At 37.7% G+C, this 14,762-nt stretch overlaps 1 protein-coding gene across 1 annotated transcript in view; it reads right to left on the bottom strand.

The window, feature by feature from the left end:
- Nucleotides 1-317: 317 nt before the first annotated feature.
- Nucleotides 318-14,762, bottom strand: part of LOC139308715 (zinc finger protein 318-like) — a 31,048-nt gene continuing 16,603 nt past the window's right edge. The window contains exons 4-10 of the mRNA XM_070932498.1: nucleotides 12,253-13,674; nucleotides 9,721-9,820; nucleotides 9,160-9,428; nucleotides 8,200-8,391; nucleotides 5,687-5,786; nucleotides 5,038-5,156; nucleotides 318-4,484 (exon numbers count right to left, since the gene is read on the bottom strand). Of these exons, the coding sequence (XP_070788599.1) occupies nucleotides 1,170-4,484; nucleotides 5,038-5,156; nucleotides 5,687-5,786; nucleotides 8,200-8,391; nucleotides 9,160-9,428; nucleotides 9,721-9,820; nucleotides 12,253-13,674 (5,517 nt within the window). The 3' untranslated portion in view covers nucleotides 318-1,169. The remainder of the gene's footprint in view (nucleotides 4,485-5,037; nucleotides 5,157-5,686; nucleotides 5,787-8,199; nucleotides 8,392-9,159; nucleotides 9,429-9,720; nucleotides 9,821-12,252; nucleotides 13,675-14,762) is intronic.

Genomic DNA, 14,762 nt, shown 5'->3' with positions numbered 1-14,762 from the left:
TTTTAAAATAGAAAGTATATATTTCTTTGCAATATTTAAACAATGTTTTCTCTTAAGAAACTGATCAGATGAATTTGAAAGATGAAAAACATAAAATTTTCATCAGCTTTATCTCAACCCCACAGAATCCAAACACTACTTATAGAAGTAGACATAAAAAAGACACAAAAGTAGTATTTATCATGTCGCAGATCATCATGGGTTTATTTTAGATTTACAGATATAACCTTTTAGATAAATCCATGCAAACATCACTGCGTTTCTTGACAAGTTGTATAACTGAAAACCTTCACACAACAGTATTTTTGTAGCTCAGGGATTCATTCAGGCATGTAATGTCTGGTTATATGATGGAAATCCAATCCAGAGAGCAAAATTCAGATCTTCCATTTCTTCTGAGTTAGGCAGCTGCTAAACAATTTAACACAAACAGTTACTGTACCACAATGTAGTAAAATAAAATGTGATTTTTAAATCATGCAAGTGACCTCAATATGCAGAGTCCAATTGATGGGCCACAGCCTTACCAAAGATTTTCTTTCTCCAAAAGTGAGTTGATAGATATTTCTCCTTTGCTCAATGAGATGGCATCCACACAGGATTTTATACAATATGGAATCAGTCTTGATTACAGGCGTAGTTCAACAAGATAATAACAAGTTAAAAATGCAGAACAATCTTCTGCATGATGAAAAATGCAGAACACTTTTCATGCGTTTTACATTTTGTGCAATGAAACATGCAAAACGCTTCAAAGAAACTTTCTGCTTAAATGGTTCAGCAAGAGCCTTCTTTTTTTCTCAAGTCCTGAACACCTGTCCTTACGCTTGTCAGTGTTGCAACTTGGAATGTTATTTACAAAAGCTGTATAAATCAGAAACCATAAAAAGTCAAAGAAAAATGTAAAAAGTAGTCACAGTTTTACAGAAATAATAATTAAAAAAAAAACCAAACCATAGCCGAAACACATACTACGGATGAGAAATCCATTTTTAATGGCTGGAAGTCCAAGACTGAAAAAGAAATGTTTTACACAATCAGATATATACAATACAGTTTACATTTTAGTCAGAATTTTAGATTTTTTTTTTGACAAGACTATTGCAAGTTATAAATTTTCAACTTATTAAGCTAAAATATAATATTTACAAAATTTCAACAATTGCTGCTTAAAAATTTGGAACAATTTTGTCTGTACTTACCAGGTGCTCTGCAGATTTGTCAGTTATTTCTGAAGCCAACTTATTTTTAACTTCACATTTATCATCATTCTTTTCTTCCTCTGTCTTTGTTAGTTTATCTATGGATGTCTGCATCTGATTCTTGAGATTGTACAATTCACTGTCACCTGAACCCCCCACTTCTCCAGATTCCTTTAGTTTTGGAAGGATGGATTCCATGCATGTCACAGTTTGGTTTTGTACATTTTCCCCACCACAGCTCCACAACAGCTTATCAGGTGTGTCTCCTTTGCTACTATATAGGGGTTGGGGCATGGAAACAGAAGACATATCCTGCAATTGAACAAGGGGCATGCTTACTTCTGCCATGTCACCCTTTGATGCAGAAGACACCACATGTGGAATAATTGCATCTGAAATCACCGAGCAAAATTTCTCCTCCTGATCATCAGAGGTAAATGCAACAAAATTAATTATTTCAGATTCAATCACTGGTTGGTCAGTGTCCAACTCGCTCATTTTGCTGGACTCTAAACAAATAGGTGCAACCATTTCTAACTTTGGACTGTCAGCATTGTCCTCATTTAAAATTTCAGTTGGCAGAATATCCACCACTTCATGTTCCACTGTAATATTTCCCAGAGTGAAATCAATGGATTCTAATTCCAAATTTGGTTTCAGTCTGGGAGAGTCCATAGCCTTTGTTTCATCAGATTTTGGAGAGACTCCTTTATTTTCTAAATCCAGGGAAAAAGTAGTAGCCTGTTCAAAACCAAGTTCTGGATATGTATTGTTTAAGTCAAAATTATCAGCTGTTGAGGTATTCAATACTTCAGTATTCAAATCTGTGAAGGAAAGGGTCACCTCTCCAAGATGCCCAATACTGATTTCTGTTGGAAGAGGATCTAGTGATTCTTGGCTCATTTCTGGCTGAAGTATTGAAAAATTAGCACTTTCTGTTTCTACAGTTCTTCTTTCTTCAGTGCTACTTAATTCCAAATCAGAGGCAGAAAATTTTTGTGCATCATGTTTTATAAACATGAATTCCACATAATTAGGTTTAATTTCATTTGTAGAAGAAATACTATCCAATACTTCTGTTTTTTCCATTTGGAGTTCCTTGGTTTCACAGCTTAATGGGAATGGATTGATTTGCTCATATTTCTCTTCTGTGGTAATTATTGTTGTTACATTAACAAAGTTCTCATTTGTAATCTCTTCAGATTCTAGAATGTTAACTACATTGAAATCCTCACCATCCTTTAACTGAGAACCATTCAAATCCTCTTGTTCATTGTTTGTAAGGAAAGAGTCTAATTCAACTTTATTTAGCTCTGAATCTGAATACTGGACCTTTGAAGGCTGAAGACTTTTCCCACTATTGCATTCCTTAGTGTCTAGTTTTAGATCAATTGGCAATTCTTTAGAATAACTATCAATTTGCACAGAATCAGAGATAGATTCTGGTAGATTGTTAGAGATTTCTGAGAATTGTGTGACGGACTGATCATTAGAAATGTCATGTTCTGCTGTCTCAAGGCTGGCAGATGGCTCATTAAAGCCATCCAAAGGAAGAGGGCTCATTTTTTCTATCTGCACAGCTAATTCATTTTTCTCAGGTTTAGATGATTTCTTGTTAAATTCAGATGGAACAGGAATTCCCACTTCTTCCTCATTATGGAATGGATAAGAGGTACTAGTTGCTAAATCATCTGCTTCTGACAATGTAGACTGTATATCTGGAAAGGAGACATTTTCTAGATCTATCTCAGCACTGGTTTTGATTTCAGTAATTTCATCGGTTGTCATCATTTTCTCATCTTTTACTTCTTCTGTTTCTGGGTTCCTAGCTGAGGAACTGCAAAGAGATTCCTCTGAAAAAGGATTACAAGTTGGCTTGGAATTTATCTGTAGACTTGTATTTTTCTCCTTCTCAGTAGGATTCAATTTTCCTTTTTCTGAAATTGCAGAATTCACTAGCTTGCTTTCTGCTGGATTCCTTCCACTACTGTTGTAAAAAATGTCATATAGATCTTTAGCATTGCCTGCAGCCAGAGAAGAGTTATTTTTCTTTAATTTTTTAACATGCTCCCCAAAAACAGTTGGAGGTGGCAAGGGGCGAGGACACATGGGCATTTCCAATATGTTCTTATCATCCTCAGATACACCGGGTGCCATATCATCTGCCAGGATAACCAGCTGTTTTGGTGGCGGAGGGGGTTGAGGGGCAAATACTACTGGTGGTGGCTGTGATACAGATAATGACAGTGGTGGCCCTGGAGGCAGTGGCAGTAGAGGAGGGCGCCTATGTGGCCTCTCAAGAGATTGCTCATTTGCTTTTGTCATGTGCGAGACATCTTGTTCTTTCACCATTGCTGCAAGCTCCCGTGCCTTTGCCTGAGCTTTTGCTACCACCTCTGCATGCTCCTGGGCCTTCATTACATTTGCATGTTCCACGGCCTTTGTCTCATTTTCATGCTTGCCTTCCTCTGCTTCTTCCTTTATATCTTTTATATCCTCCTGTGATCCCTTTAAAACTACTACTTCTCCCCCAAATGCTTTTGATATAATATCTGGTGCCAAAACAATGTCTGGATTTCCCTCTTTAACAACCGGCAGAGGTTTGGCAGTGGTACCAGAAGATTTTATAGACAAAAAAGTATTTAGGGGTGCTGGCTTGCTTACTGTTGTAACTGCAGTCTTCCTTAGAACCATCACTGGGATTGGTAAATTGGGGCGGATTTTGGTTTGCGATGAAGTAGAAACAACTGGTGTCCAGGGGCTTGTATGTGGAATGACGGTTTTTCCAGATAACTTAATTGCAATGGGCTTTGAATTTTGCTTTCCAGATTGCGACTTACTTTCTTTACCTTCCTCGGGGCTCTCTTCTTTAAAAACAGCTGTATCTTTCCCCTGATTTTTTTCATCTCTCTCACTCTTTCTCCAACTGAATTTTCCAAAAGTGGTTAGTTTTGACTCCTTTTCAGATTCCTCTTTTCTCTCTTCCTTCTTCTCCATTTCTTTGTCATCTTTCTTTAATTTAAGTTGAATCCCACATTTTTCACCATTAGTGATTTCTTTCCTTTTACTAATTTCACATTCATTATTTTCATCTCCTAGTTCTTTGATATTCTTTGTTTCTTCTTTCTTTGCTGTTTTTGTTGTCTTCTCATCTTTTTCCTCTTTTTGTTTTTCACACAGTTTCCGTCTCAGCCTGCGTTCAGTTTCCTGAATCACAGACAATCCTGCCTGATGGTCCAGATTCCGTCTTTCTTCATAGAGAGGATTCTCATCCACATGTTTCTATGGGATGAAAGGAAACATTTCAGCACTGTTACTTAATGCATCAATTATCCATTGGATTAAGTCTGGATTCTTAATTTATTCTCTTTCTTATTCCACTACCTGATGAATTAATTGTATTTACTGGAAAAGAGACGGGAGGGGGATGACAGAACATATACTTTTTAAGTAGCAAAAGTCAAGCATTAAAAACTTTCTGAATTTCTATTAAGTTAAGACTATTGAGATGATATTTCTAACAAAATGAAAAAGATAAAAGTGTCAGATAGCAAAATAAATATTAAAAAAGTGAAAGAAAATCACATTCAAAAGTTATAACCTGCTTTATATTAAATCATATTTCTGAATCTTCAGCAGAGTTTGCACTTGCAGGCAATAACTCCCTAAAATCAGAGAATATCATGCCCCACCTATACCTACTGATACCAAAGATGGCTTTGTCCTGCCTTGCTGTTAACAGAAGTCAAGAGGAACAAAATAGCTTTTAAAAGACAGGGCACTAATTATGATATGCACCGATGAATTATACAAAACTAATATTCTGGACACTAACCTTATATTTCTCATTATGTAGATGACTTTTGACATGTTGTTCTGCTGATATCTGGTCTCCAAAGAATTCACTGCAGAGTTGGCAGTAATATCCAGTGACTGGGATAAGAAATTCAGAACCTAAAATGCCCCCCAGCAAGATTCAGTCACAAAAATTGATTAAGAAACTATGTAATTTTAGCAAGCACAGAGCAACAATTAAAATATTATCAGCAAAATATACTATGGATTCTAAACACAATTCCTGTTAGAATAATCTGATCTGACATTAAATAAAAACCTGCTTTTGTCCATCATTCCTTATTAGTTATTTCAACCCAGTGTAGAGATCAAATATAAATTGCTTTTCCACTTCTATTTACTTCTGAAGTAAAGCATTAATCAAGAAAAAAATTGCTTAAAATTTAGAAAAAATCTAAACAGAGTCACCAGAATCATGAGATGGGCAACAACTAAGTTAGTTTGATTGTTTGATTGTTTGATTGATTGTTTGATTGTTTGATTGTTTGATAGATAGATAGATAGATAGATAGATAGATAGATAGATAGATAGATAACAACCAAAGTTGTTTAACATTGTTAACTGCTTAACATTACAATGGCCTGTGACAGTGTGCTTTAAGCAACTAAAGGTAAGACAGACAGCATACCTTTGGCTGGAACAGGTATTTTGTCAATTCGTTTTGTGACTTCCTGCTTTGTTTCATTTGGAGTCTTTGCTGCCCAGGGTCTGTTATATGGATCCAAGGTCTATTTGCACAATGACAAAAACATATAGACTGATATATGAAAAAGAGGCTTGGCTTTTGGTCAAAGTTAAGATTATTCAAAAAGAAATTTATATCAGCAGCATACAGTATGTGGAAGAATTGTTATCCCTCTCTCCACTATAACTTACTACAAATGAAGTATGTAAAGTTAAAACATATCAGTATGTGTGTACTCTATCATCTCACAGACTGCAGTCAAATCAAACATCTTGAATCTCCAAGGATCTATGCAAGGGTCCTTTATATAGACTTCAGTTCAGCATTCAATACCATCAATCCAGATATTCTTCTCACTAAACTAACTCAGGTAGCTGTACCTGACCACATTTGTAAGTGGATCATAAGGTTTCTAACAGATTAGAAGCAGCACGTGAAGCTAGGCAAAATCACATCAGATACCTGCACAATTAGTATAGGTGCCCCCCCAGGGCTATGTGCTCTCTCCATTACTCTTTTCTCACTATACCAATGACTGCATTTCAAAGGAGCCCTGTGTGATTGGTCTCATTCAAGATGACGATGAATCTGCATACAGATGGAAAGTTGAACAAGTTCCCCTATGGTGCAGTCGGAACAATCTTAAACTGAATACACGCAAAACTGTAGACATAATAGATTTTAGGAGAAGCCTTCCTATTCTACCACCTCTTGCAATACTAGACAATACAGTTTTGACAATAAGACCTTCAAGTTTCTAGGTTCTATAATATCTCAAGACTTAAAATGGACACCTAGTCCCATCTGGACTATTGTAATGTTCTCTACATGGGGCTCCTCTTGAGGAGCACCCGGAGGCTCCAACTGGTCCAGAATGCGGCCGTGTGAGTGATAATGGGGGCGACTCGTCGCTCCCATGTAATACCCCTCTTGCGCGAGCTGCACTGGCTGCCGGTGGTCTTCCGGGTGCACTTCAAGGTGTTGGTTACCACCTTTAAAGCGCTCCATGGCTTAGGACCTGGTTACTTACAGGCCCGCATTCTGCCACCGTTTTCCTCCCACCGACCGATACGCTCCCACAGAGAGGGCCTCCTCAGTGTGCCGTCGGCCAAACAAGGTCGACTGACAACCCCCAGGGGGAGAGCCTTCTCTGTGGGGGCTCCTACCCTATGGAATGAATTGCCCCCGGACATACGAAGGATCCCCGACCTCCATGCCGTCCATCGTGCTCTGAAGACCCTATTATTTCATCAAGCCGGTCTGACGGGATAAATGATTTTAAATTGGGTTTTAAAAGTGGCTTAAAATGGTTTTAATTGGAAGTTTTAATTTTGGCCAAAGATTGAATTGTTTTAATATGTTTTTTTAAATTTTGTCTTCTATGTTGTTTTATCATGGCTGTTCACCGCCCTGAGTCCTTCGGGAGAAGGGCGGTATACAAATATAATAAAAACGAAACAGAAGCTCACAGGGAAAAAAAGATCTTATGTCTTGCCTCGCTGCCAGTGTTGGGATGCCTTGCCTCCTGCCGGCCAGCTGATCTTCAAGTCTCTGCTGGGCATGCATGCATGTCCATGCACGCACATGCACCTTTCCGTTTGGGCATGCGTGCATGCACAGTTTGGGCACTCAGTGTCTAAAAGGTTTGCCATCACTGACATAGGGCATTGCACACCAAAACAACCAGACACAAAGAGTTTTTCCCCCCATGCTACAACTCTGCTAAACAACTAATTCCCTCAACACTGTCTATGCCCTAGGATGTCAAGCCACCTAGTAGGTATTACTTATTATCCTCTCATCTGTCCTACCTATTTCCTTAAATTCCTATGACTATAACTTTGTTGTTGTGTCTCATGATTTCTGTTGAATATTTTTATTTAGTACCCTATTATGACTTATGTTGATTGTTTAGTATCCTATGATTGTTACTGAGTGTTGTATCTATGATTTATGATGGTTGCATTTTATGATTATGATTATCACTTTTTGCTTATATGTACACTGAGAGCTTATGCACTGGAGACAAATTCCGTATGTGTGTCCAATCACACCTGGCCAATAAAGAATTCCATTCTATTCTAAAATGGCAGTTTTTCTGAATTTCCTTATGGTAGAGACACTATAGAATATACTACATAAGTGAATTCATTCCCAAGTGCATCGATCAAAAAATAAAGAGATTTCACATATGCCACAAAGCTTCAGTTTCCATAAGAGTTTATTTAGGCTTTAGTGACATAGTGTATTGATAAATATAGACTGAATAATGAAGTCCAATACTGGCTGCTATGCAAGTCAATTTTAAGTAAATATAACAAATTTGGTGACCGTGCTAAATAAAGCAAGCAAATAAACCTTTTAAAGGCATATTTAATTGGCATGGGACTCTTTGCCATTAAAAATATATTTGACAAATATAAAATATAATTACAAATTGATAAGTGGACACATACCTGTCTATGTTTCTTATTATGCATATGTGTGAAGAAATCAAACATAGTTCCACAGGTAGTATTGCAATCTTTACACCAATGGTTCCCTGTATCATAGTAGTCATAAATACTGGTCCCTTGCAATGGCTGTGAAGACGATTCCATAGGCTTAGGACTCTTTCCCTTGAATCTGTCACTATTAGTTTTTGATTCCTACATTTAAAAAAAAAATCTGTAAGGTATACAATAAGAGTTCCTTAAAACCAGATTTTAGTAAATAACACACACACACACCCCTATACATACTCTGTGTCTTTGTGTGTGTAAGAGACAGACAGAGAGACCAACTGCATTATAGATCTATACTGGTCAAGCCAATGAAAATTTCATTGTTTCAGTGAGCTGGAATTACTGATTCAGATGATGTTCAATCAACAAGAACTTCCAATGAGATGCAGGTACGTTGTCTAAATGGCTAGTATATAAGCAATCAATGAATTAAATGTATATGCCACAAGGCATACGTTGGAGGAGGGTTTGCATGCAATGTATGCGTAGGAATGTAATATGAGTAATTCTAACCAAATCAGGAATAGTTGAAAGATTCTATGTTGTACTGTGCACAATACTCAAAATAGATAGAATGATAGATGTGTAACACTCCCCACCTCCATTTGTATTTAGAATTCTGGATTATATTTCAAGTCTTGTACAGAAACTGTCTATTATATTAGTTGGACCAATCCCTCTTTCTCAGGTCTAGGAAAGAGGCAATGGCAAAACCATTTCTGCAATGTTAAAAATAAATCTGCAGGGAATTGTCCAGGTAGTCAACACAGACTCAAAGGCAGTGTGTATGCACACACACGTGCTCTGTCTCTCTCTTTCTCTCTCTCACACACACACTTAAATATAGATGGCAAAAAATGTTCTTCCTTTCATACAGGCTGAAATAAGTTAGCATCAGTACCTAGAATTTACCTTGATTAGATCAGAAGTTTTCTCCTGAATCCTTGCATTTTCTGAAGAGTCTTTACTTTCTGAAGATAGTTTCCGGGATTTCTCAAAAATATTAATCCCCAGAATCTGGGCTACCTTGTCAAGTTCAGATTGTTTCTTCTCTGCAGCATCAGCATTCATCTTCAGCTGAGCTATTTCCTTTGCAATGTTGTCTTGCAGCCGGTTGACTTCTATTAGCAAAGGGTCTTTATGTCCATCCTTCTCCCTCCGTTTCTTCCTCAGCAATTCCCCTGAACCAAACAAAGTGGTTGAATACAAAAGGCAAGAAAATTATGTTCACAAATGCAATGTAATCGTTGTTAATGTAATCATTAACGTTATTAAATATCATGGCTCACCCAAATGTCACAAGGGGTGCACCACTGAGTGTAAAACAAGCTAATGTTGCCTATATATAATAAATTCTGGGATGCATATAATAGAAAAGAAGCAAACATAACCCATTTAATCTATCTGACTATATAATATCAAACTCTATTTAAAAACATCCCAGGAAAAATGGGTCATGAGAAGAAACAATACCTTGCTGTTTCGAAAGTCTGTTTAATTCAGCTCTGAGATAATGTAGTTTTTTTTGCCGTGCTTCTTGTTCAGCTTTCAACTTCTCAATTTCCTCTACTACCTAAAAAGTGTTGAAGGAAAAAAACCGCATAAACCACCATCTTCCTTAGCAAAAGGTCATGCAACATTGCAAAAATCAGTGTGGTAATGTACATTGCATCTTGAATTCAAGTGATTTCAATAATCACTTTTGAGTAATCATTTGAATAATTGTGCAAATTTAGCTTTTATCAGCAATAGCATCTCTTGTTATATGTTGCATCTGTGTTTATTTTTCAGTGAAGAATCACATCAAAGTTCTTTAGCATTAACTATCTTCTGCTGGGAAGCACTATGGCCTATAAGTAAATTTTAAGTAAGTCACAAGCCATGCAGGATAAAGTATATTTAAACCTATTGAAATTAATGGACTGCATATCTGCAATCATGTTTGGAATCAATCAATTCCAACACAGTACAAATATTTTACATATTTTTAAATATGTATTAAATAACCCGCTGTATTATGTTTGAGTTAAGCATTCATAATTTTACAAGTTTTAAATGGTTTACTTCATTATTGAATGAAAAGCAAGCAACAATATAAGGAAATTACAATACAGAATAATTTTTCATCATGAATTTAATTCACTTAAAACCCATCTCCACATTTGGTTTCTTCCTTAGCTAATATTTGTTAATTTTAATGTTAATATTTATCATTTTAATGTTTAATGTCTTATATTGTTATTTTCATCATTTAATAAGCTGCCCAGAATCATTTGATAACAAGATGGGAAGTGTATACATTTAATAAATAAATTGGCATATTTCCAAGATTATGATCTAGTCCAGTGGTCCCCAACCTTTGCAGTTTGGTGGTCTAGCTGTCGGGGGAAGGGAATTGGGCCACACGAGTGGTGGGCTGGTCGAGTTGCACAAGTTGAGCTATGCACACCTGTGTATGCAGGCCTGGCTCTGAATAGGCCACGGCCCGGTAGTGAGCCACAGCCCGGGGATTGGGGACCTCTGATCTAGTCTGTTTCATTCTAAAAAACTAATTATCCCTTGAAATCAGGGTCTAAAACATTTTTAGCTCAAAATATTTCAAGGTTGAAATAAAATGAACTCCTTTGACACCACAGCAAAATATTCTGTTTTGTCTCTACAATAAAAGAAAAAAAATGCAAAAACATCTTGAGTATTTCAAGCTCAAAACAGAACATATTTTATAAGGTTGGAATAAACACTTAAAACATGTTGAGCTTTATTTTCTCAGAAAAAACAAGCAACCTGACCATTCCAATAGAACATTTCAAGTGACACTACTTTGCTCCAGGTTCAAAATAGTATTTGTTTCTTATGTTATGGATATTCCTACTAGAAACACATTTATGAGGTTTGTTTACCAAACCAAGTTTACAGAGCTTACATATGAATTACAATATAATTAAAATATTAAATGCAATGTAATCAATTTAATTTAAATTCCAGCATAAGCACCTACATTTTATTGAGTTTGGCACTGCTAGTTATTTTCTGAAAGAGTCAAAAATTTACTTGCTTCCAGAACACTAGGAGGCTGGGAGCATCTCATGAGCTAAGATATTCCAAATAAGTGGGACTTTTGCAGAGAATTCCCATTGTTGCACCCCTTTCCACCATACCTCCTGGTAGCTGGAAATCCTTAGCAGGCCTTCCTAGATGTTTGTGTAGGACAGATAGAACTATTGAGGAAAGGCATTTTCCTCCTCGATGCTCCGACACTCCACTCATTGGGACTTCTTTCACTTTCATTAAACCGACTGGGTGCCATTCAAAATCTCCTCCACAGCTTGGTCCCACCCACTTTAACTGCGCATGTCCAGTCTTTTCACTCAGTCAAAGGTGACCAGACTGGAGTGCTTCATTCTCTAGACTTCATTGTGTTATATTAGGCAAATAATTGGAAAGTTTTAAATTTTCAGCTATTGACAGAGAGCTGCGATCTCACTTAATTATAAGCGCTAATAGCGGTCAGGCGTTTTTCCGGCTGGAGCGCCTGCCGCCAGCTTTAACTTAAATAATCATTCAGCGCTTTGAGAGAAGTCTGGATTTCTTCTCAACTGTCATTTGCCGCGAGCGTGGAGCCGGTTAACTGGCGCGCCGGGAGAACCGCCCTCGCTCTCGTAGTCTCTCTGCTTTTATTTGTTAATTTCCCTAAGATAGCAAGGCACTAAGCAATATAGGTCCGTATTGGAAGAGACCAACTTTCTATTCAGAAGCCTACTGATAGCCAGTGCAGTTCTCACAGCAGAGATGAAATATGACAGTATCATGACTAACCATCCAATATGCCTGCTACTGTGTTCAGGAGCAACTTAGGTTTTCAAATGGTCTTCAAGTAGCCATAAGGTAAGCAAAATTCAAAAAGAACATTTAATGAAATTGAAAAATATACACAGATGTTCATCATTTTAGGCCTTTAAATTATATATATTGAAATTATATATATATATATTAAAAAGTACCCACCTTTTGTTTCCTAGAAGCTCGATTTTTTTCATCAGATAGTCTTTCCTTGGAACCTCTTAGTGAAGATTGAGAAAAAGGAGAATGTAATTTTGAATAAGGAGCTACTGTGGGAATTTGCACAAGCACAGAGTCATCTCTTTTGATATCAGGAGTCCCTTTGGCTGTGGAAACTGTCTCAATAACTCTAAGATTGGGCCGTGTTGGATTTGGTGGCACCGTTAGTGTGACAAGCCCATGCATATCTGTAAGCCCAGGGTCAGTCTGCTGAGCATACATGGGCCAGCCTGAAGCTGCATAAGCCATGTAGTGTCCATACGCATCATAGCCAGGAGGGGCCATTGTGGGAGGAGGGTAGTTTTGCGGTAATTGTGGTGTAGGAAAAGGTGAAAAGGGTGAAAGTCTGTATTGGGAAACAGAGGGGGGTGTAGGTGTCAAATTAGGAAGAGATGGTGGAGCTGATGGAATTAGAGATAGTGGAGGAACAGATTGCTCAACTGTGTTAACAGGATTATCTCTTCCTAACATTTTGCTTGTATTGTGGTCCGATTTTGTAACAGAGGATATAACTTTAGATAATGGATAAGAAGCAGTAGGTGAGAGAGTGTGCTTCTGGTTTGATTCTGGAGAATAAGTTTCACTGCGATTGCGACGCCTCTCCCACATTTCTGGTTTGGAAGAAGCTCCTGAATAACGATCAGGTGAATGAGATGACTTTTTCCCGTGAAGACGTTCTTGAGTACGGGCAGCAAGTTTACCTATTTCAGCCACCCCAATGTCAAGACCAATAGTTTTAAGCAAATTATGAATCTTCTCATATTCTGGTCTGGATTCATCTAATGATTCTGGTTTTACAGATGAAGGAGGTGGAGAATCTATTTTTGGGCTTACAGATTCCTTCCCATCACTCAATGTTAGTTTTTGAGTAGATGGAGAGCTGGTATTACAATCATCATCATCATCACCATAAAGAAATTTCTCTTCATCCTCAAGGTCATCAGGAAAACTGTTCTTTTTTTTTTCTTCCGTATTATTAGAGTCTGCCATGGCCTCCAAAATGCCCAGAATCCGTGAAAAGCCACTTCCATCCTGGCTGGCTCTTTCATGAGGAAGCAGGAAATCACCAGGGTGGTCAACAGACTCTGATGTTGACTCATGAGGCTCTTTTTGTTTTAAAAAATTTTCAGAGTTTTGTTCAGCAGGAAGTGTATTTTTATGTGGACCAGAAAATGGTCTCCAGTCAGGCTCACTGCCTTGAGTTTCCTTACTGGTAGACTCTGCAACTGCACTTTTGTTGAACTGTTTGAGGAAATTCTCTACCTCCAATGAAAAAGGAGCAACATTACTACGCTGGGGCAAAGAAGAATGATTTGAAAGAAGTGGGGGCTCTTTAATAGAGGAAGAACTGCTAGAAAAGACTTCAGGCTAAAAAAAGAGAAAAAATCATCATTTGTTACTGCATTCCATGATTAATGTAATCAATAGTCCATTTCATAAGACAACATCTTCATATAGTTGGATTATCGTCAATAGTTTAAAACCCAAACAGGAAATTATAAAAAGAAAAAATTGAGACTGAAAAACACATACCAGTACAGATTTCAAAATATTATGTGGTTATTTTTTTTGTCACAGTACTCTACAGGTATTGCACAATTATATCTGAGTCTATATCTAAAGTCACAACATTTATCTCTTTGATAAAGATGCTCAGAAAGCTGCAAAAAGTGTTAAGTATCAGATGAATAATGGTAACAATCTCCAATGCAGTCCAATCTATTTTGCAATGTTGTGCTGCTGAGAAATAGAACTAATAATACAACAAAAATAGTGTCAGTTTGACTGTCTTAGTAATAACCCATCCCTCTCCCATGTAGGACAAGTAAAACTGTTGACTTGCTCTCAATCATACTTATACAAAACCAATTTTAATTGGTTTGTGATCCTCATGCTTATACCTTGATACCTGATTATTTGGGATCCCCTAACAATAATTAACCTTGGCTTCAACATCATGGCTTCAAAATCTAAGGGACTGGTTTGGACAAAACTCAACAGCATTTTTTCATGTGGCTGTTGATAAAAATAGGACCACCAACATGATTGCCAGCATCCAATGATGGATATGGCACAAGAACAACAACAATAATTAAAAAGGAAAAAAGCTTGTGTTGCAATTTGGGTGTCCTCCTGGACACACGACTGTCTTTAGAAGAGCATATGACGGTCGTGGCCAGGGGGGCTTTTTATCAGGTTCGCCTGATACGCCAGTTGTGCCCCTTTCTGGATCGGGACTCCTTATGCACAGTCACCCATGCCCTCATCATGTCTCGCCTGGACTACTGCAACGCTCTCTACATGGGGCTCCCCTTGAGGAGCATCCGGAGGCTCCAACTGGTCCAGAATGCGGCCACGCGGGTGATTATGGGAGCGATGTGGCGCTCCCATGTAACACCTCTCCTGCGCGAGCTGCACTGGCTCCCGATGGTCTTCCGGGTGCGCTTTAAGGTGTT

The sequence above is a fragment of the Pituophis catenifer genome, unplaced genomic scaffold (genome assembly GCF_029215685.1).
Source record: "Pituophis catenifer annectens isolate HBS135680 unplaced genomic scaffold, rPitCat1.0.hap2 SCAF_1, whole genome shotgun sequence".
Lineage (NCBI taxonomy): Eukaryota > Metazoa > Chordata > Lepidosauria > Squamata > Colubridae > Pituophis > Pituophis catenifer.
This window is presented reverse-complemented; position numbering and strand designations above follow the sequence as displayed.